The 21353-nt window shown below is 44.8% G+C and overlaps 1 protein-coding gene across 3 annotated transcripts in view; it reads left to right on the top strand.

Annotated features, from left to right (window-relative positions):
* The window catches only part of LOC127573099 (uncharacterized protein C7orf50), a 281007-nt gene that overhangs the window by 80921 nt on the left and 178733 nt on the right, over positions 1–21353 (top strand). Inside the window, exon 1 of one of the 3 annotated variants that reach the window (XM_052020970.1) lies at positions 716–781. The exons of the other annotated variants lie outside the window; for them this stretch is intronic. Within the exon in view, the coding sequence (XP_051876930.1) occupies positions 731–781 (51 nt within the window). The 5' untranslated portion in view covers positions 716–730. Of the gene's footprint in view, positions 1–715; positions 782–21353 lie in introns of those variants that run through there. 3 annotated transcript variants of the gene reach the window in all.

Here is a 21353-nt window from a genome sequence, read left to right as displayed (position 1 = left end):
AGGATAGTCACCTCGACATTGTATATATTTAACTGTAACTTCTAAACTGTTCAGCGGTCTTGAAGTTGTGAAGTCATTTCTGCAATAGATAAGTGATCCAGGACTTCTTCATATAAGTGAGAAAGTATGTAAACCAACATCTTGGTAGGTGTGTTCCAAAGGAGTTAGTCTGGCAAGAAATGCACTTATAATCATCACCCATTTATTACCCATATGGGCCTTGTAAACACTTCCATTGCCTCATTAATCAAGCTTTCATCTGGAGCCCTGAATTTAGTGTATTGAAGGTTATGGCTGTATTTGTCATTTAAAAGAAAAAAGTGTGTTTAGCTTTGAAGAAAGGCATATTATATACCAGTAGACAATCCAAAAGGGTTAATAGAACATTGATTCCTTATCATATGAATGACAAGGAGAACAAAGCTGTGTTTCAGTAGTATGCATCCTTGGTCAGAACTCATTTCTTGTATAGCTTTCCTTTCTGGGCAGTGTGTTTCAGGAATGACAGGCAAAGGGGGATAAAGCAGCTTCACCAGAAACATGTTGGGACTGGGAGACTTAAGCTTGTACAAGATCGTCTTTTATTCCATGAATGTGGAGTATTGAGGATGATCTAATCGAGTTCATCTCAAGATTACAAAGATTCAGTGGATGACATGGAAGAACAATTTCTTCTGATTTGAGAATAATCTTAACATCTGACATCTTGCAGCATACAACCTTTCTCCAAATGGTGTTGTATAGGGTCGATTGGGAGTTTTCAGTACTGAGTGATACGAAGGTATGTGGAACAATGGCAAGTAGATATAAATAAGATAAAGTACGAATGAGCTGTGATAGAACTATATGGTGCAGAAGGCTTGGGAGGTTGAATGGCCTTTTGCTATCCTGAGGATGTGAACAAAGCTGTTTATATGTGAACAGTATGATTTTTGTTTGCCCTACTGTTAAAATTCCGTCCTTGCTTGAATTTTCTTCTAAACTTGCCTAAAGCTGTTTCAGCTATGACTCATTTCGTAGTGCTGTCATCCCTGAATAAGAATCAGTGTATTGCAGTATTGTAAACTGCTATGTTCTGCTGTATGTTGAAACAGAAAGGTTTAATTACCATATTACTAAACGTTTTTTTCAATTGTTTATCAATAAACTACAGCCCAAAACAAATTGTGTCATTCTGCAACTTCTCAAATATGAAGATCCGACAGAAGATCTGGAATAGAGCCAGTACTCAAATCCACCAACAGAAAACTTTTCTGATAGTTAACCGGGGTACAGTAGTAGATACAGTGGCACATGTAAGCATTTCCGATGGTATCAATGATTCACCAAAGGGAACAATTTGAGATACAGAAATTTAGAGTAATTAGGCTGCAAGGATTCAAACCTCTAATCATCCAGGCCATCAGGGATTTTTGAATGAATAGTTCTATTCAAACAATGCTGCGGTAACTAAAATTATCAATGGATATTATGGAAGAAATCACTGTAATGGGCAACTGTGTGGTTCATGAATTGAAGCTCATTTCAAAGGATTACTTTGCAGAACATCAAACTCATTTAAGTTTGCAGAACTATCAAGCTCATTTAAGTTTTATTAGGCCATGTTAGTTGAAGAGGACTGACCGTTGGCCAGGCCACCAACTACAGTCTCCTACTTTCCTTTGAAAAGTGCCTTAGTGCCTTTAGTTTCTCTGTTTCAAAGCCACCTGTTTTTATCTGTTGTCCATAGCATGCATGTCTGATATCATTGAGCTCCTTCTTTAATGCACTTGAATTGGGGAGTGGATAATGAACCAAGGACCAGTGTTGGATTTGAACCCATTGCCTGATCTGAAGGCAAAAACTAAGTTGGAACAGACAGGAAAGTGTCTTATAAGGATGAAAAAATGTATTTTGTTCTAACTATCCAGCTGTATTTGACAACATTTGGTCATCAATTTAGTAATAATCTGGCTAAGTGGGTCCTTTTTAATTTATGTAACAAGGTAATAAGTAGCTGACAGATGAATGGTGCAGCTGGTTGAGCTACTGACTCACAGCTCCAGCGGCCTGCTTCAAATCTGGTTCAAAGCTGCTGTCTGTGAGGAGTTTGCACATTTTTCCTGTGAGTTTCCCCAGGTACTCTGGTTCCCACCCCCATCCTAAAGACATGTGCGTTGGTAGGTTAATTGGCCTACATAAAATGTCCCTAGTGTGTAGGTGAGTGGTGGAATCCTGGGGATGTTGAAGGAAATGTGAAAGAGAATAAAAGTTGATAGTGTGAATTCAATGAGCCAAAGGGCCGGTTTCTATGGTGTATGATTCTGTGCCAAGATTTATTCCCTGATTCCATATTTATTTTATTTCTCAGATACCACTCCAGGAGCAATATAGAAATTCCATGAAAGGATATATGCATTAAATTGGCATCATGGATCTGAATAGCTCTGTCAGTAGGATGAGGATGGTGGTGGGGAATCGACAGGTGGAGTTTGATTCTGGTGCATGTGTGGTGCCCACCGGCGAAGAATCTGTGAAATGGGTCAAGGGAGAGGCCAAGGGTTAGTGGGTGAGGTTGCAGTGCACTCACCAAGAGCTAGAATTGCCAACATTAGTTCCGGGGGCACATTCAGGGGCTGCATCTTTTCTCTACTGTTCCAAGAGTCATGATATTGTTCTCAGTTGCTCTTATAATTAAGAAAGTAAATTCCCCAACTGCCACGCACCCTCTCCCTTGCCAAACTTCAGGCTCTAGTTCCAGCCATAGCCTCCAAAGTGGCATCCATCCTCAGCAGGTATGGTGTTAGTGGATGTGTTTCGAATCATTGACAAGCATGCTAATATTCCATCTCTGATTCATGATACTGACATTTCCAACTACATGCAAATTGGTCCAAAATTAAAGATGTTTACTTGTGATTTTTTTTTAAGTGTAGAATTTACAGTACCATTGGTAATGTAAAGTTCAAAATATTTCAGAATCTGCATATACCAGGAAAGTAAACCATATTGTTGAAGAGCCAATGTCTGGGAAGTCTGTGTATACTTTTCAAACTAAGTGCTAGAAACCCAGTTTTCAGTTTGCTGATACAACCTTTCTGAGAACAAAACTAAGCAGACTAATATTTACGTGGCTATCTTCTATCTAAATTCAAACTGTTGAATTCTCTGTGTGGACTCTTTGCACTGATGTTGTTGACAGTGACTTGATGTCGGTAAATTTTCAGCACTGTGTGTACTGTAGACATTCAACCACCCAGGCTGCTTTGGCAGCACATCCTAACCCTCTGATTTCCAACTCTGAACAGGGCAAACACAGCAGGTGCGTGGGAACACTATTGATTCCAGGTTTCCTCTGAGCCACACGCCACACTGACCTCACCGAATGATGAATTAATATAGCACAGGAGGAACCATTCATTCCTTGGGTTGTCTGTGCTCGCTCTTTAAAGGAGCTTTCAAATTATTCACGCTCTCTTCCCCTTTTCCCCCAACATTGCAATATTTCCCCTTCAAGTATTCATTCAGCTTTGTGGATTTGGTTATTACTTCAGCATTGTAAAGTTAAGATAAAACTTGTCTGCGTGGGTTTCCTCCGGGTGCTCCGGTTTCCTCCCACATTCCAAAGACGTACAGGTTAGGAAGTTGTGGGCATGCTATGTTGGCGCCGGAAGAGTGGCAACACTTGCGGGCTGCCCCCAGAACACTCTATGCAAAGATGCATTTCACTGTGTGTTTCAATGTACATGTGACTAATAAAGATATCTTATCTTATTTCTTTTTTAGTCACATGTATATCAAAACACACAGTGAAATGCATCTTTGTGTAGAGTGTTCTGGGGGCAGCCCGCAGGTGTCGCCACGCTTCCGGTGCCAACATAGCATGCCCACAACTTCCTAACCTGTACGTCTTTGGAATGTGGGAGGAAATTGGAGCACCCGGAAGAAACCCACACAGTGATGGGGAGAACGTACAAACTCCTTACAGACAGTGGCCGGAATTGAACCTGGGTGCTGGCGCTGTAATAGCAAAATCGGACTGCATGCACATCAACATTGTGAGAGTACCTTCACCATGCAGAATGCAGTGATTGAAGAAGAAAATGTCACTTTCGCAAGAGAAAAAGAGGATGGGGAGAAGTAAATGCATTGTAATCAGTGTATTGGTGCTGCTTACTCCATTCATACAAAACTCAAATTTCATTACACTCTCTGCTAGTTTCCTCCCTACTCTCGTTTTCACTCAGACAGCATCTGATCCTTCATTTCCCCTTCTTGACATCTCTCCATCCCAGGAACATGGGCCACTAACCTCTCCCATTATGATCCCGCCGACTCCCAAGCTATTTTGACCTTGCTTCCCCTCACTTTGTTTCTTGTAAAGATTTCATCCCATGTCCCCCTTTTCTTTGTCTATCTGTTCTGATGATGAAACTTTTCACACCAATGTCTTTATGATGTCTCCTTGTATCCGTAACATGGGTGACAGGGCTCTTAACCACATCTTCCTCACTTCCGTTCTCATTTCCCTCTCCTTTCAGTGAGAGCAAGGTTAGGGCTCCCCTTCTCCTCACCCTAGCATCTAGGGTGCTAGATTCTATCCTGACAGTCTCCACTTTCAACGATTGTCCTCCATAATTTCCACCAGCTTCAAAAGAATTCCACCACCCACACACTTTCCCTTCCTGTCCCCTTTCACCTTTCCAAAGGGACTGTTCCTTCTGCAGTTTATTTGTCTGCTCTTCTATCTCCACTGACCACTCTCCTTTCTCCTCCCATGCAACTGGGGGAGGTTCAGTACCTGCCCTTTTACCCCTTCCCATCCAGGGGTTGTCACTGGCTCTGCTAACATAAAGTAACATTAGCAAGCAGCAAGTCAATTACAACAGTGCTAGGGTTTTGGGGGGGGGTGGGGCGAATAGGGAATACTCGTAGTTTTTGAATGCCTTTGGGGCGGGGGAGTGGGGTTTCTCAACGGACCTCAAAGTCAACTGTAAATCCTCGTCATATGCCGTCCGCAATAACTGTGACCCAGTGTCTTAATAATTCAGTTGCCAGACTTACATTGTTTTAATGACATCGCATTGGATTGAAGTTGTGTTCAGTTGTAACTGATTAATTAGACTGTTCATGGGGGAATTGAGGGTTCCCAACTGTGCCTTGTGGTATAAAAAGACAGCTAAGGGAACTCTGCAAGACAACGTCTTATTTTTGGAAAGTTGTTCATAGATGAAAGTTTCCTTAAGGATTTTTTTAAAGAAAAGGAAAATTTGAGTAAGTTGGTTTGAGGTCCTGCTTTATTGACCTTGTGTGTTCCTAAATGTATTTTCATGTGTTGACTTGCTTGGGCTTGGTTGAAGATTTTGATTATTTCCCACAGCTCTTCCCAGATCCCTCTGTTCCTCAACTTTCCACTGGATAGGTCATTCTTACTGCTTTAGTGTTGATATTTCATTCTGTTTCAAGATACTTTCTTAATAAATTAATTTAAAACATTATCTTGTTTTTAGTTTTATCTGCTCATTATTTTATGAAAACAGATGTGGTTATAAGGGGATATTTTGCGCAGGTTAACAGTGAAAGATTGGGTTCTATGTTTAGTGGATCATTGACAAGGTAATATACTTGGATTATTCTTAGAAGACAAAGGAATAAGTAAGATTTATACAGTGAGAATTATGAACTGGAATGCATGAACCAAAAGTATGATGGTAGCAGATTTAAGAATAAGTTTCAAGTAAGAACTGAGTACAAACTGGAAACAGGGGCAGGGGTGAAATCTGAAGGACAAGGAAAAACAGCAGAAGAGATGAAGTAGTTAGTCCTTTCAAAGAGCTAGCTAAAGCACGGTGGGCCAAATGGCTTCCTCTGGGCTGTGATACTTTGTGTTTTTTCCTACATTGGTTATTTAATATACCTGCCTTTTGAAGCCAAGACCATAATGTCATATGAAATTGAAGGTCAATATTTATACAACTCTCTTGTTTTTGATAAAACATCATACACATTGGTGTTTGAAGTTACTGTTGTTTTGCATTCAAAATGTGTAGCTAATTTGCAAACAAGCTACAATGAAACAAATGACCAGTTCATTTACCTTTAGTTGAGGAAAGAGGAATTGGAGTTGTTGTTTGGAGAATTTCTTGCTCTTCACTGAAAAGATTGTGGGATTTTTTTTTACTGTCCCTCTACACAACAACAATGAGAGGAAGTGATTTGAAAAGTGAGAATACTTGTGAAAAAAGCATAGGAATTAGATGTAGAAGGACAGAGGAGACTCGAGTAGAGCATAAATACCGGCATAGACTACTTCAGCTGAACGATTATTTGGTTTTGTATATCCTGTGGACTATTGTATCTCCATTTGCCAGTGAGAAGAAGAATTGGCCATTTGGGACTAAGAGGAGGAGAAACATCTTTAAATTCAGATAGTTGTGAAAGCATAAAATTCTTCACCAGGAAGGCTGAGAATTCTGAATTATTATGTATATTCAAGACTAAGATGGACAGATTTTTCACTTCTTGGGGAGTTAAGGATATGGATATAAATGTAGACTGGTGGAGTTGAAATAGAATATGAGCTATGGTCGTAGTGCGTGCTGGAACTGAGTTGTTTGATCTATCCTTGCTCCTAGTTCAGACCCTGTTGTCATGAACTTAGCTCCATAAAGTTCTGTGGTGGAGAAATGGGCTTTGCACTTCATCAGCATTTTCTAATTGTCATATTATTTACTTAAATTACCTTGTGATTGCTGCATTTTTATAACATTGAAAAGGTTGCTAATTTTAATTTTGAGGTGTTATTGCATGTTTAGATTTTGTTGCCAAAATTATAGTGGAATTTATATTTAATATGTTTTTCTTGATTTTCCTTACGTATTTTTTTCTCTCATGATCCAACTGTTGCTTTGCTATTTTTCTTTCTGAAACTCTAATGTGTTTCTATTTCTCTTTTCCTTCCATTCCTCATTTCTTTCTCTGTCTATAAATCTCAGTGGATAATGATGACAACTGTTGTTCACTAAGGTCCCCTTCCTTTGGCCCTCATTTTCCCTTCTCCACCAAAATCAAGATCTTCTTGTAGTTGTATGAAACGTTGCACTATTTTTACAATCTGAATAATGTATTTATCATGGGTGTATGATTTAAGATAGGAGCAGTGCGCAATATTCGCAATTTAGAAACAATTCTGCTGTATATGGGCTGTTTGATACAGGTTAAAGATCTGCTTAGGAGCACCAAGAAAAAGAAGGTAAATGCTTCACAGTCCAACAAATGTTCCCCTCACCTGGATAGAGTGGAGGGTGAGGACCAGGATTATAGCCCAATACAGCAACAGTTTGCATTAATATATGTAAGCACTTTTTACATAGTGTTATGTCCCTTGGCGTTCCATATTTGGCTGGGTGACTGGTTTGAGCGAGCTACATGAGAGTACTTTTATAGGGACACTCCTTGGTTCTAGTGCGATTGCGTCACCAAAAACTGATCTATTCTTTCTTTAGTAAACAACTCCACACATAATAAATTTATTCTTGGGAAGGGAAGTGTTTGTTACCATTCCTTTTTTTCTAAATACTGAATAATTTCACAGCACATTGGATCCTTTATTCCTTTATTGAATGTACCTTTGATAACTTAACAAGGTGACTGTTATTAATGCAACTTGAAGTTCTTGTTACTTCAATGTAATTTTGTGTTCTTGATAATATAACTTTGTGTTCTTGTTACTGTTGTTCACATTTTTTGAACGACTTTGGGGCTTGCCGTGATCTGAAATAATTTGTCTAATACGTGTTACTCTGGATTTTTCCCTTTCTCTGCCAGTTGGACTAGTTCTTAGGAATGTATACCACTCAATAGTGATCTTGAACTTGGAATTAATACTAACCCACACACATTTCTGTTCGGGAATGACATACTCTTAACACACAAAGCTTTTAACTGACAGGTTTGACAAGGGATGTTTATTTTAAGATAATCTGCAGGCTCAGCTGGCTGTTTCTCAATTGTTCAGGCTTAATTTTCGCTCTACGGCAACAGACATTGTCCAGGTTTCTAGTTTTGACATCGATCATTAAATAAATAGCCCAGCCAGTGCTGATTGGTCAGACAATTTGGCAAGCAAGGTGCTGGAACTAAGCAATGAGATGTCTGATCAATTGTTCTGTTACAGCTCCACTATATTCGTAAGGCATCTTTGCTCACTCCCATTACAGGCTATCCCCAGATAATGAATGGGTTCTGTCTCGACAGACGTTCAGACGTTGATGTTATTCATAAGTCGGAAAATACACTAAAGTCATTCTATATGGTAATTGCACCTTTATAGTATAGTAATGAATGGCATCAAAAGCACATAATGCTGATAAAGAAAGAACAATTGCTAACAGTGGAGAGAGAGAGGAATTTAGTTCTGCTGTTGGTAGGAATGAATGTATATATGAATGTCTGAATTCAATAATATTATGGGACCTTCTTTATATGCAGGGGCTGTCCATTAGTTGGGCATTTGTAACCCAGGGATAGCCTTTATAAGTTCAGCTTGTACACCAGTGCAGTAAGAAGTCAATCATTGGCATTCAGCAGAGTTACTATTGAGCATTAATGAGTTAAGATATACATTGCCCATGATCTCGTGGAATGGCAGAATAACTACATGTGGCTTTGTTTCTGTCAATTGGTGGTCCATGGCTCGCCTTGGCATAAAGCAATTTTTAAACAATATTTGGGCACTTTAGAATTTGTGGTTGTTGAGATGTCAGGTATTAAACTCACAGAAGGTGCTTGTTAAATGCAATCGCCAATTAGTGGCTTTAAGAAAAGATTTAAGTGAGCCAACATCTTCTATTTTATCAAAGAAGATGAATTAACCAATGATGCTCATTGAGAGATGATGTGTGATATGACCGACTGGAGACAACAACAGTTCTTTGGTTGAAACTGCCCTTGACTGTGCATGACACAAGCACAAGAAACAGTGGGGTAGTCACACAAGAAAATAGGAGCCAGGAGTAGCTTGTCAGGGTCCTCAACCCTGCCTCACCATTCAATATGATCATGGCTGATCTATGTTGGCCTCAACTCCTCTTCTGTGCCAGTTCCCCATAACCCTCAATTCTTCATTCTTTCAAATATTTATCTATCTCCACCTTAAGTATATCTATTGATCTGGCTTCCACCACCCTCGGAGCCAGAGAATTCTAGTTTCACTACCTTCTGAGAGAAGAAATTTCTACACATCTCAGTTTTAAATGACCAGCCCCTTATCTTGTACCTACTGTATGTCCTCTTGTTCTAGACTTTCCCACCAGTGAAATCATTTTAACATTTACTCTGTCAAGCCCCCTTAGGATCAATTGTTTCAATAAGGCCACCCTTCATTCTCCTAAACTCCAAATACAGGTCCTCTCCAGGTTATGATAGGGTTCCGTTCCTGAAAACTGTTCATAACGCAAACAGTTCACTAGTTGGAAATGTGGCTACCCAGCAGTATATTTAAATAAAAACTGAGGGCAAACAAGAGCAATGTGTTGTTCAGCCAGGGTGTTTAACTCAGGCATTCAGATATTGCCATGAACTGAGTTCCAATGTGGGAGAAGGTGCATGTAGTCCCGTAGCAGCAGGCAAATCCATCCTGCTGGGCTCCCAAAGGTTCATTCATATGTACTGGCTGTACATAAGTTGGGCGTTCGTAACCTGGGAAGGACATGTAATCAGACTCAACCTGTCTAGCCTCTCTTGGTAGGACAACCCTCTCATCCCAGGAATTATACTGGTGAATTTTCTTTGGTAAAGAGACCAAAACTGTGTGCAGTATTCCAGCCTCCCCAACACTCTATACAACTGTGATAAAAACTTTCTTTTCTTAAACTCTAACACACTGTTTGCCTTCTTAACTATTTGTTGGACCTGCTTGCTAACATTTTTGTGATTCATGTGCTAGAACACCATGATATGGTTAGATCTGTAGTTGTATAATACATGTGTAAGTAGTGCTCTTTCTGTTTTTAATAGGAGAGCAGTATGGTGCTTTTAGTATTGACTGCCAATGGGTTACTGCGGCTTTAAGGCTGCTATCTTATTAAGCAAGATTTTCTTAGCAGTCTTTCCGAATCAAGGATGATACATTTCCACTCTGGATCTAGGGATCCTGAAGCGACTGAGACCAAAGTGGTTCTTTTTCTTGTGGATGTTGAGTGTACAGCCCATCTTCTCATATGCTTTGAAAGAGTTGATGATGACTTGGAGCTTGGCACCTAAACATGTCTATACCTCTCACTGTCTTAGTGAAGCAGCCAGCATAATCAAAGACCCCACCCACTCGGGTCATTCTCTCTTCTCTCCTCTTCCATCGGGTAGAAGATACAAGAGCCTGAGGGCATGTACCACCAGACTTAAGGACAGCTTCTACCCCACTGTGATAAGACTATTGAACAGTTCCCTTATACGATAAGACGGACTCTGACCTCATGATCTACCTTGTTGTGACCTTGCACCTTATTGCACTGCACTTTCTCTGTAGCTGTGATACTTGACTCTGTACTGTTATTGTTTTTACCTGTACTACATCAATGCACTCTGTACTACCTCAATGCACTCTGTACTAACCCAGTGTAACTGCACTGTGTAATGAATTGATCTGTACAATCGGTATGCAAGACAAGTTTTTCACTGTACCTTGGTACAATAGACAATAATAAACCAATACCAATACCCATGTGCAAACACAAGTGTTGTCTGCATTCTGTGGCTCCACGACCAAAGTTTGGATGACCGTAGTTACAGAATGTTGGTGCCATAGTTTGAGCAGTTTCCTGTTAGTCCTGTTGATTAGCTCCACTCCCTCAGGAAACTCGTTGAGGGTGTGGTGCAGCATTGCAGCAACAAAGTTACAAATAAATATGAGGCATTGATGCAGCCTTACTTGATGTCGTCTCCACTGAGATTGGCTCTGTTGTGAACCTGTTGGGCTTGGGTCACAGCTTGCATTGCCAACCGAAAGCAAATGTAAGATGGAGATGGATTTCTGCATGCGGCACATTTGAGGATAGTGTTCCACACACCTCCTGGTTGCTGAGCTACCAATTTGTAAAGCTTTTAACTCCCTCAGCCACAAAATGAATCCAGGTGTTACAGACCATGGGTGGATGAGCCTAAGCAAGCTCAATTGGTTTCCCTCATTCGGTCTAGTTTTGCACCGTGTGCTCGATTTGCCAGATTTCATTCCTCAACAATGTATTCAAGTGGTTCTAGAGAAACAAATGTCGATCATTATTGCTTTCTCCACCACCACCTCTCTGTCCACAACAAAAAGAGTAATTTAGATGTTGGTGACTCCTATGAGTTTGGTTTTAATCTATTCTAATAAGCCCTGTTTTCCTTCTTTCCTGCCACTCCTAAATCACAGTTTTCCTAAATTACACCATAAGCATAAGGCCAGATGCAGGTTGGAGGAACAACACCTCATATTCCACTTTGGTAGTCTCCAACCTGACGGCCTCAACATTGATTTCTCTAACTTCTGGTAACCCCTCCCCTCTTCCCCCTCCCCCCTCCCCCTCCCCTTTTGTTTTTCCCCTTTTGTTTTCCATTCCTGTGGCCCCCTCACCCCTTCTCTTTCCTCTCCCCTGCTCATCCACTCCCCACCTCCTTTGCTTTATTCCATGGTCCACTGTCATCTCCTACCGGATTCCTGCTTCTTCAGCCCTTTGCCTCATCTACCCATCGCCTCTCACGTCATTCCCTTTCATCCCCCCTCCCCTACCCACCTACCTTCCCCCTCTCACCTGGACTCACCTATCACCTGCCAGCCTGTGCTCCTCCCCCTCCCCCACTCCCCCAACCTTCTTATTCTGGCTTCTGCCCTCTTCCATTTCAGTCCTGATGAAGGGTCTCAACCCGAAATGTCGACTGTTTACTTTCCTCCATAGATGCTGCCTGACCTGCTGAGTTTCTCCAGCATTTTATGTGTATTGCTCCAGAGTCCAGCATCTGCAGAATCTCTTGTGTAGCCATTCATCGGAGTTGGTGTAAGCTCTCAGTGAACCTTCTCCTGCCCCCCTTAATTTAACCCTTATTAGCATAACCTTCTCATACTTTCTCCATTGTGCATTTATTTAGCTTCCTTGTCAATTGGCCCATGCTATTCATTCAGGGCAGGCACGGTAGTGTAGTGGTTAGTGTAACGCTATTACAGTGCCAGTGACCCGGGTTTAATTCCGGCTGCTGTCTGTAAGGAATTTGTATGTTCTCCCCGTGTCTGCATGGGTTTCCTCCAGGTGCTCCGATTTCCTCCCACATTCCAAAGATGTACGGCTTAGGAAGTTGTGGGCATGCTATGTTGGCGCCAGTGGCGGCACTTGCGGGCTGCCCCCAGAACACTCTATGCAAAAGGTGCATTTCACTGTGTGTTTCGATGTACATGTGACTAATAAAAATATCTTAAGTACTTTCTGTGATTTTTTTCCCCCCAGCTATAGGAAGAATTCCTTGCCCTCTGTTCTAGCCATTTGAGATCATCTTTGAGTTGAGGCCATTAACGTTTTTGCTTCAAAAATAATGGTTCCTGAAGCAGACATGTGTCCTAATTACATGGTAATGCTGAATGTTGCCTTTATAGAAGTGGGGAATTATATTGACGTAACTTAATCTCTGTTTCCAGTACAGAACAGCCCCCAACATCACTCATGTCCCCATCCACCTTTCATTTCTTTATTTCAAGCCCTATGTCCCCAAGGTATTTTTTTGGAGTATTCATTGCCAGCATTGATTAGCTGAATCATTTGCAGCAACTTGTGAATCTACACATTAAACTATGTGCGCACGGAACTCCTAAACACATTGTCAACTTCTCTGTAGAATAGCAACAAGTGTTGACAGTTTTACTGTTGTTGCAAAACTGCTGTTATCTGTGTCATAGATTAATTTTCCCTCTTTAGGGATCTGCCACTTCTCACTTCATGTTCCACTGTTGACATTATTAATGAGATCTGCCTCACTGCGTCCATAGAGACTCCTGGTGTTTCAGTTAACCATCATCAAATTGATTCCAAATTCTTAGCCTCCAGAGCTGCTGATCAATCATGCGAAAGGGATCAGTACCACGTGGTGCTAGTCTGACTGGTTTTGATCTTAAATTGCAACCAGATAGTTCATGACTCAGGCGAAAGGTAAATGGAAGCATTCAGCCTTGCACTATGGCATATTTACACAATTCAGTAAAACTGAATCTCTGCTGTCCTCTCTTGCTTAGTTACTTGAGCTAAAGTGCCACTGATATGACTTCAGTTCTGATAAAATTGGGTTATACAACAAACTGGTACAATTTTTTTTTATTGGAATATCTTACGCAATGTAGCAAGGTTACAAGTATGTCAAAACTTTTAATGACAACTAATTTAAGGACCTGGTGTCATGTATTTCAAAAATGTCCCCATCTTCAAGAACACTCCGTATTCTTCAAAGAAATTATCTGTGATGCAGGCAAGCATGGTGGAACTTTCATTCATGGCAAGATTGTAGTTAATGTGATTTGGGAGTGATAATTGGATGAGGGAGGAAAGTTGCCCAGGAGAGCTTACTGCTCCACTTTGAAATAAAATGTCCTGTGATTGCTGATGTCTACCTGAACCACAGGAACAGGTAGACAAGGTTCTAGTTGAATGTTTGAGGAACGAAGCAGAGCTGTTTCAGTACTGAACTAGAATCTCAAACATGGAGTTGGAGTGATGTTTGAATTTTCTGACTGATAGGCAAAAGTGCTACTGATATAACCAAACTCATGCATACACAGAAGTTCAAGAAATTAATTGCATTAGATTGCAGGAAAATACAGGAGTAGTAAAGGAAATTTTGATACATCTGGATCAGTTGAATCTTTAAATTGAGTTTCTTACAAAAGTTCTTTACAATAGTTTTATGTGAGTTTTCCAATCCAAGTGCAACAGCCAACTCATTTAAGTTAGTTACTATAGATCTGTTCTTTCATGTTTAGAGCTCCACCCAAGATTATTTTTGGGAGCTTCTAGCCCTGCAACCTTTAGGTGTCTCTGCTCCTTCAACTCTGGCCTCTTGCACTTCTGCAATTTCCTAAGCATTGCAATTCTCTCTCTAAAACTTCCTACCTCAATATCTCCCTCCTGGTTAAAGGTGCTTGTTAAATCTCCTCTTTGCTGATATCTCCTTATGTGGTTCTGTCATAGAGTTATAGAGTTGTACAGCATAGAAACAGGCCCTTCAGCCCATGACATCGATGCTGACCATCATGCTTATCTATTGTGGCGACTCACCGTTTAGTCGGTCGAACCGGCTCGGCAGTCGGGTCGAGCGGCGTCGGAGTGACGAGGCCCAAGATGGCGGCGGGCCTCATCTTTCCCGAGCGACGGGGAGAACCCGCGCGCGGGAAAGTCTTGATGACGTAGTACTTACGTCATTGCTGGTTGGATTGGGTGGGAACAGTCTCCCTTAAAGGGCCCGCGCAAGGCGGGAAAATAAACCAGTTCTTGTTCGACAATCCTCCGACTAGCGTCTTGTTTTATTTCGTGGTAGCAACCGCTACATTGGTGACCCAGACGGTCCAAACGGATTTTGGACCCGCGCAATGGCCGACAGCGCAGCAGCCAACGCAGTGGCCCTCAAGCTGCCCACCTTTTGGACACTTCGGCCCAGCATCTGGTTTGACCAGGCCGAAGCACAATTCCACCTTCGGCAGATCACCTCCAACTCCACGAAGTACTACCATGTGGTTAGCTCTCTGGACCAAGAGACAGCTGCCCAGGTTGGAGACTTCATCCAGTCGCCTCCGGAGGAAGATAAGTACTCGGCTTTCAAAGACCTTTTGATTCGGACCTTCGGCCTCTCCCGTCGTGAGCATGCCACCCGCCTGCTTCATCTGGATGGCCTGGGGGACAGATCCCCATCCACCCTAATGAATGAGATGCTGGCATTGGCCGAGGGACACAAGCCATGCCTGATGTTCGAACAGGCCTTCCTCGAACAGCTCCCCGATGACATCCACCTGTTGTTAGCTGACGCCGACTTCAGCAACCCCCGTGAGGTGGCTGCCCGGGCAGATGTCCTGTGGAAGGCCAAGCGCAAGAGTGGTTCGTCCATCAGTCAAATCACCAGGCCGCAAGCCCAACGCCCGCCTCGCCCGGCCCCAGCAACCAAGCAACCACACCCCAGGAACGCAAACGACGACACGGGTGACCAGCTGTGCTTCTACCATCAGAGGTGGGGTGCGGAGGCCCGTCGATGCCGCCCACCCTGCAAGTTTCAGGGAAACGCCAGGGCCAGCCGCTGCTGATGGCTATGGCGGTTGGCCGCCAACAGAGCCTCCTATTCGTTCAGGACAAGAAATCTGGACGGCGTTTCCTCATTGATACTGGAGCGGAGGTCAGTATTTTGCCCCTGACCGGCCGCGACACTCGTAACAGGCCACCCGGTCCTCTACTCAATGCCGCCAACAGTACAACGATACGGTCTTTCGGCACCCGTACACTTCAATTACAATTCGGCGGCAGCCGTTTTACCTGGACCTTTACTCTTGCCACCGTCGCCCGACCACTCCAAGGGGCCGATTTCCTTCGGGCCCACAACCTGTTAGTCGAGCTGCGAGGGAAGCGGTTAGTCCACTCTAGCACCTTCCAGACCTATCCCCTGGGAGAAATCAGCACACCAGCCCTGCGCCTGGACTCCATTTCCCTTTCTGGCGACGATTTCGCCAAGCTCCTAGCTGAATTCCCATCAATTTTGGCACCTTCGTTTACGAATTCTAGGCCCAAACACGGGGTACGACACCACATCATTACTACAGGGCCACCCCTTCATGCCCGAGCATGACGATTACCTCCAGACAAGCTCCGCCTGGCAAAGGAAGAGTTCCGTCACATGGAGGAGCTGGGGATTGTTCGCAGGTCAGACAGCCCCTGGGCCTCCCCCCTGCACATGGTCCCCAAAGCCACCGGAGGGTGGAGGCCCTGCGGCGACTACTGCAGGCTGAATGACGCCACCACCCCGGACCGCTATCCCATCCCTCACATCCAGGACTTCGCAGCGAACGTACACGGGGCCCGCATCTTTTCCAAAGTGGACCTCATTCGGGGATACCACCAAATCCCGGTCCATCCAGATGACGTCCCCAAGACTGCGATTATCACCCCATTCGGCCTGTTCGAATTCCTTCGGATGCCGTTCAGCCTTAAGAACGCCGCGCAGACCTTCCAGCGGCTGATGGACGCGGTAGGCCGAGACCTGGACTTCGTGTTCATTTACTTAGACGACATACTGATCGCCAGCCGTAACCGCCAGGAACACCTTTCCCACCTCCGCCAGCTGTATTCCCACCTCCGCAATTTCGGCCTCACGATCAACCCGTCCAAGTGCCAATTCGGACTTGACTCTATCGATTTCCTCGGCCACAAAATCACCAGCGACGGGGCAACACCCTTACCCGCCAAGGTGGACGCTATCCGCCATTTTGCCCGCCCCGACACAGTCAAAGGCCTACAGGAATTCCTTGGGATGGTCAACTTTTACCATCGGTTCATCCCTGCAGCAGCCCGTATCATGCGCCCTCTGTTCTCGCTGCTGGCTGGTAAGGGCAAGGACATCACCTGGACTGACGAGGCTGCGGCTGCTTTCGTTAAGGCCAAAGACGCCCTGGCAGACGCCACGATGCTTGTACACCCTAGGGCTGACGTCCCAACCGCCCTTACGGTAGACGCGTCCAACACCACGGTGGGTGGGGTACCAGAACAGCTACTCGAAGGCCGCTGGCAACCCTTGGCATTTTTCAGCAAGCACCTTAGACCGCCCGAACTGAAGTACAGCGCTTTTGATCGGGAACTTCTAGCACTGTATCTGGCGGTCCGGCATTTCCGATACTTTCTAGAAGGCAGGCCTTTCACCGCTTTCACCGATCATAAGCCTTTGTCCTTTGCCTTCTCCAAAGTCTCCGATCCCTGGTCAGCTCGGCAGCAGAGACATTTATCCTACATTTCCGAATTCACAACTGACATCCAACATGTCTCCGGAAAGGATAATGTCGTTGCTGATGCACTTTCCAGACCGACCATCCACAACCTATCCTTGGGTGTCGACTACATGGCCCTAGCTGACGCACAGCAGGCCGACAACGAACTGCCAGCTACAGAACCACAGTCTCGGGCCTGCAGCTCCGAGATTTCTTGGTTGGTCCAGGTCAGCGGACCCTACTTTGCAACGTTGCGACTGGTCAGCCCCGCCCTATAGTCCCTGCAGCCTGGCGGAGATGTGTTTTTGACTCGGTACATGGGTTGGCACACCCGTCCATCAGATCAACTGTCCGACTGGTCGCCAGCAAGTTTGTCTGGCATGGCCTGCGCAAACAGGTCAGTGAGTGGGCCCGGACTTGTCCGCACTGCCAGACGTCAAAAATCCAGCGACACACCAAGGTCCCGCCACAGCAGTTCGAGCCTACCCGTAGGAGGTTCGACCACATACACGTCGACCTCGTGGGCCCTCTGCCAGTTTCAAGAGGAGCCCGGTACCTCCTTACCATCGTGGACTGGTTCACGAGGTGGCCTGAGGCAACCCCCCTGACTGACATCACAACTGATTCCTGCGTCCGGGCGCTGCTCACAACTTGGGTCTCACGTTTTGGTGTTCCGGCCCACATCACTTCAGACAGAGGCACCCAATTCACTTCCAGTCTCTGGACTGCATTAGCGAACCTGCTAGGGACGCAGCTGCACACCACCACGGCCTACCATCCTCAATCAAACGGGTTGGTGGAACGTTTTCACCGCCATCTGAAATCAGCCTTGATGGCCCGCCTGAAGGGTCCTAACTGGGATGACGAGCTGCCTTGGGTCCTGCTCGGCATACGCACTGCCCCCAAAGAAGACCTCCGCACTTCGTCAGCTGAGCTTGTGTACGGGGCGCCCCTAGTTGTCCCCGGGGATTTCATACCTGCCCTTCGGGACCAAGGGGAACAACCCCCAGCAGTCCTACAAAGACTGCGCGAGAAGCTTGGCAACTTGACCCCGATTCCCACCTCACGGCACGGTCAAGCCCCATCCTGCCAGCCCAAGGATCTATGGGACTGTAAGTTTGTTTTTGTTTGCAGGGGCACACCTCGGGCACCGTTGCAATGACCATATGAGGGACCGTTCCAAGTCATAAGGAATAATGGATCCACCTTTATTTTGGACATTGGAAGCAGGGAACAGGTTTTCACGGCGGACCGCCTCAAACCGGCCCATTTGGATCTGCAGCAACCTGTCGAGGTTGCAACGCCACAACGCAGAGGCCGGCCCCCTAAGCAGCAGCTGGCACAACCCGCGGACCTTGGGGACTGTATTGCCGGTTCTGGGGGGGGTTGTGTGGCGACTCACCGTTTAGTCGGTCGAACTGGCTCGGCAGTCGGGTCGAGCAGCGTCGGAGCGACGAGGCCCAAGATGGCGGCGGGCCTCGTCTTTCCCGAGCGACGGGGAGAACCCGCGCGCAGGAAAGTCTTGATGACGTGGTACTTACGTCATTGCCGGTTGGTTTGGGCGGGAACAGTCTCCCTTAAAGGGCCCGCGCAAGGCGGGAAAATAAACCAGTTCTTGTTCGACAATCCTCCGTCTAGCGTCTTGTTTTATTTCGTGGTAGCAACCGCTACACTATACTAATTCCACTTGCCTGCATTAACTCCATATTCCTCAAAGCGTTGCTTATTCAAGCACCTGTCCAAATGCCTTTTAAATCTTGTTACCATTCCTGTCTCTACCACTTCCTCTGGCAGCTCATTCCAGATGCCAACAACTCTTTGTCTGAAAAATTTGCCCCTTAGATCTCCTTTAAACATTCTCCTTCTCACTTTAAACCTACGCCTTCTAGTTTTAGACAGCCCTACCTGGGATGTCCCAATTAGAAACATAGAAGCATAGAAGAACTACAGCACAATTCAGGCCCTTTGGCCCACAAAGCTGTGCCGAACATGTCCCTACCCTAGTAGTTACTAGGCTTACCCATAGCCCTCTATTTTACTCAGCTTCATGTACCTATCTAACAGTCTCTTGAAAGACCCTATCGTATCCGCCTCCACCACCGTTTCTGGCAGCCCATTCCACGCACTCACCACTCTCTGAGTAAAAAAACTTACCCCTGACATCTCCTCTATATCTACTCTCCAGCACCTTGAACCTATGTCCTCTTGTGGCCACCAATTCAGCCCTGGGGAAAAGCCTCTGTCTATCTACGCTATCAATACCTCTCATCATCTTATACACCTCTATCAGGTCCCCCCTCATCCTCCGTCTCTCCAAGGAGAAAAGGCCGAGTTCCCTCAACCTGCTTTCATAAGGCATGCTCCGCATTCCAGGCAGCATCCTTGTAAATCTCCTCTGCACCCTTTCTATGGCTTCCACATCTTTCCTGTAGTGAGGCAACCAGAACTGAGCACAGTACTCCAAGTGGGGTCTGACCAGGGACCTATATAGCTGTAACAATACCTCTCAGCTCTCATCGCAGAGACTCCGTAGACAATCCCTCCACAACGTCCACCTTTTCCGCAGCCGTGACACTATCTCTGATCAACAGTGCCACTCCCCCACCTCTCTTGCCTCCCTCCCTGTCCTTCATGAAACATCTAAAACCTGGCACTTGAATCAACCATTCCAGCCCTGGAGCCATCCAAGGCTCTGTAATGGCCACCACATCATAGCTCCAAGTATCAATCCAAGCCCTAAGCTCATCCACCTTGTTCACGACACTCCTTGCGTTAAAATAGACACATCTCAAGCCTGTCTGAACACGTCCCTTCTCTATCACCTGCCTATGGTACTTACTCCTAGCCTCCTCTATTTGAGAGCCAAATTGTATCAAATTTTGTTTGATCACTTCCAGTGAAGTAACTTGAGATGTCATACTATATCAAAGATGCCATATAAGTGCATGTCGGTGCCATTTTCAGAACCACGTTAAACGGTTTTACAACGATGTAATCCTTGACGACCTTAAATGACTAAATAGCAGATGTTTTAAAGTCAAAGCAGAGTTGGGGAATGGCACCGTGATAGAAGGTAGGATTTTTGATGGGGAAGATAAAGGGTCAGGAATTTGACATGCGATTAGTTAGGCAGCAGTCTATTTGTGTTTTTAAGAGATTGGCTGCAGATTACAAAGTTTAACTTGGTTGGGGCTTGTTCACTCAACAAACACTGCACGGTGTAAGAAAATGTTCCCAGGAAAGTTTTCCACAGGTAGGAAAGTGTCAGGGATTTGGGGTGGGGGGAGTGGTGGTAGGGGAGGTAGTGTGATTTATCTGAGAAATGAAGAACAATGGAAGATGAGATCAACAATGGAGGGACTGCTGAGCACTTCCAGGCTTGGGACTGGAAGATGTTGTGGGCTGACAGGGTGTTACAGGGTGATGCTGTGTAAAGGTTTAGGAACAACCATTTTGTATTCATTGCAGAAAGCAAACTGGCTGGAGTGACTTAGGAGGTCAGGCAGCACTTGTGGAGGGAGAGGGATGGTTCATATTTCAGGTGGAGACCCTGCATCAGGACCCGAAAAGTCAACCATCCCTGTGCCTCCACAGATGCTGCCTGACCCACTGAGTTCCTCCAACAGTTTGTTTTTGCTCCAGATTACGGCATCTGCAGTCGCTTGTGTCTCCATTTTGAATTGATTGCATTGTTGAAAGAGCAGCCGAGGACCGTTAAAGAGAAGACGTGTTGGACTGACAGCATGTGAACTTTTTGTACTTGTTGGACTTGACGTAGAGTGGATCTCTGTTGCAATTTAGCCTGAAGTTGCGGGAAAGTTGAGATAAAGGCTGCAGCTGAGATGGAGTTGAATTAAGATTTGAAGCAATCAAGTTTGTGAAGCTAGTGTCATAGATTGGAAGCCTAAGTTTACAAAGCTATGCAACATGCTTGGGACTCAGTTACTTGAGCATTAGTAAAAAGATCTTTCAAAACTGAATGTGGTGAAATTTTAATGTTGCTGTAGTACCAAATCTTTGCCACTGGATGGAAATGTAATCACCTTCTCCGTAATTTTTTAAACTGTAGTACTGAATTTAGGCCACTGGTTAGTGCTGTGTGCCACTTCAGTTCCTGAAGGCAAGATTCAATGTGCATTGAGAAAAGAGAGGCAGATTGAGTTTGTGTGTGTGTGTGTGTGTGTGTGTGTGTGTGTGAGAGAGAGAGAGAGAGAGAGAAAGAGAGACTGTTAGAGATGGCTGCAGGAAGGAGGAAGGTAGAAGAAGCCAGATAGTGGCTGAAATAAAAATAAACTGCAGATACAAAATTTCAGATGCTGAAAATCTACTATAACATCAGAAAACGCTGGAAACGCTCAGCAGGTCAGGCAGCATCTGTGGAAAGAGAAACAGAGTTAAC

This window comes from Pristis pectinata, chromosome 8 (assembly GCF_009764475.1).
Source record: "Pristis pectinata isolate sPriPec2 chromosome 8, sPriPec2.1.pri, whole genome shotgun sequence".
Taxonomy (NCBI): Eukaryota; Metazoa; Chordata; class Chondrichthyes; order Rhinopristiformes; family Pristidae; genus Pristis; species Pristis pectinata.
Note: the sequence above shows the minus strand (reverse complement) of the source record. Positions and strands in the feature narration are given on the sequence as shown.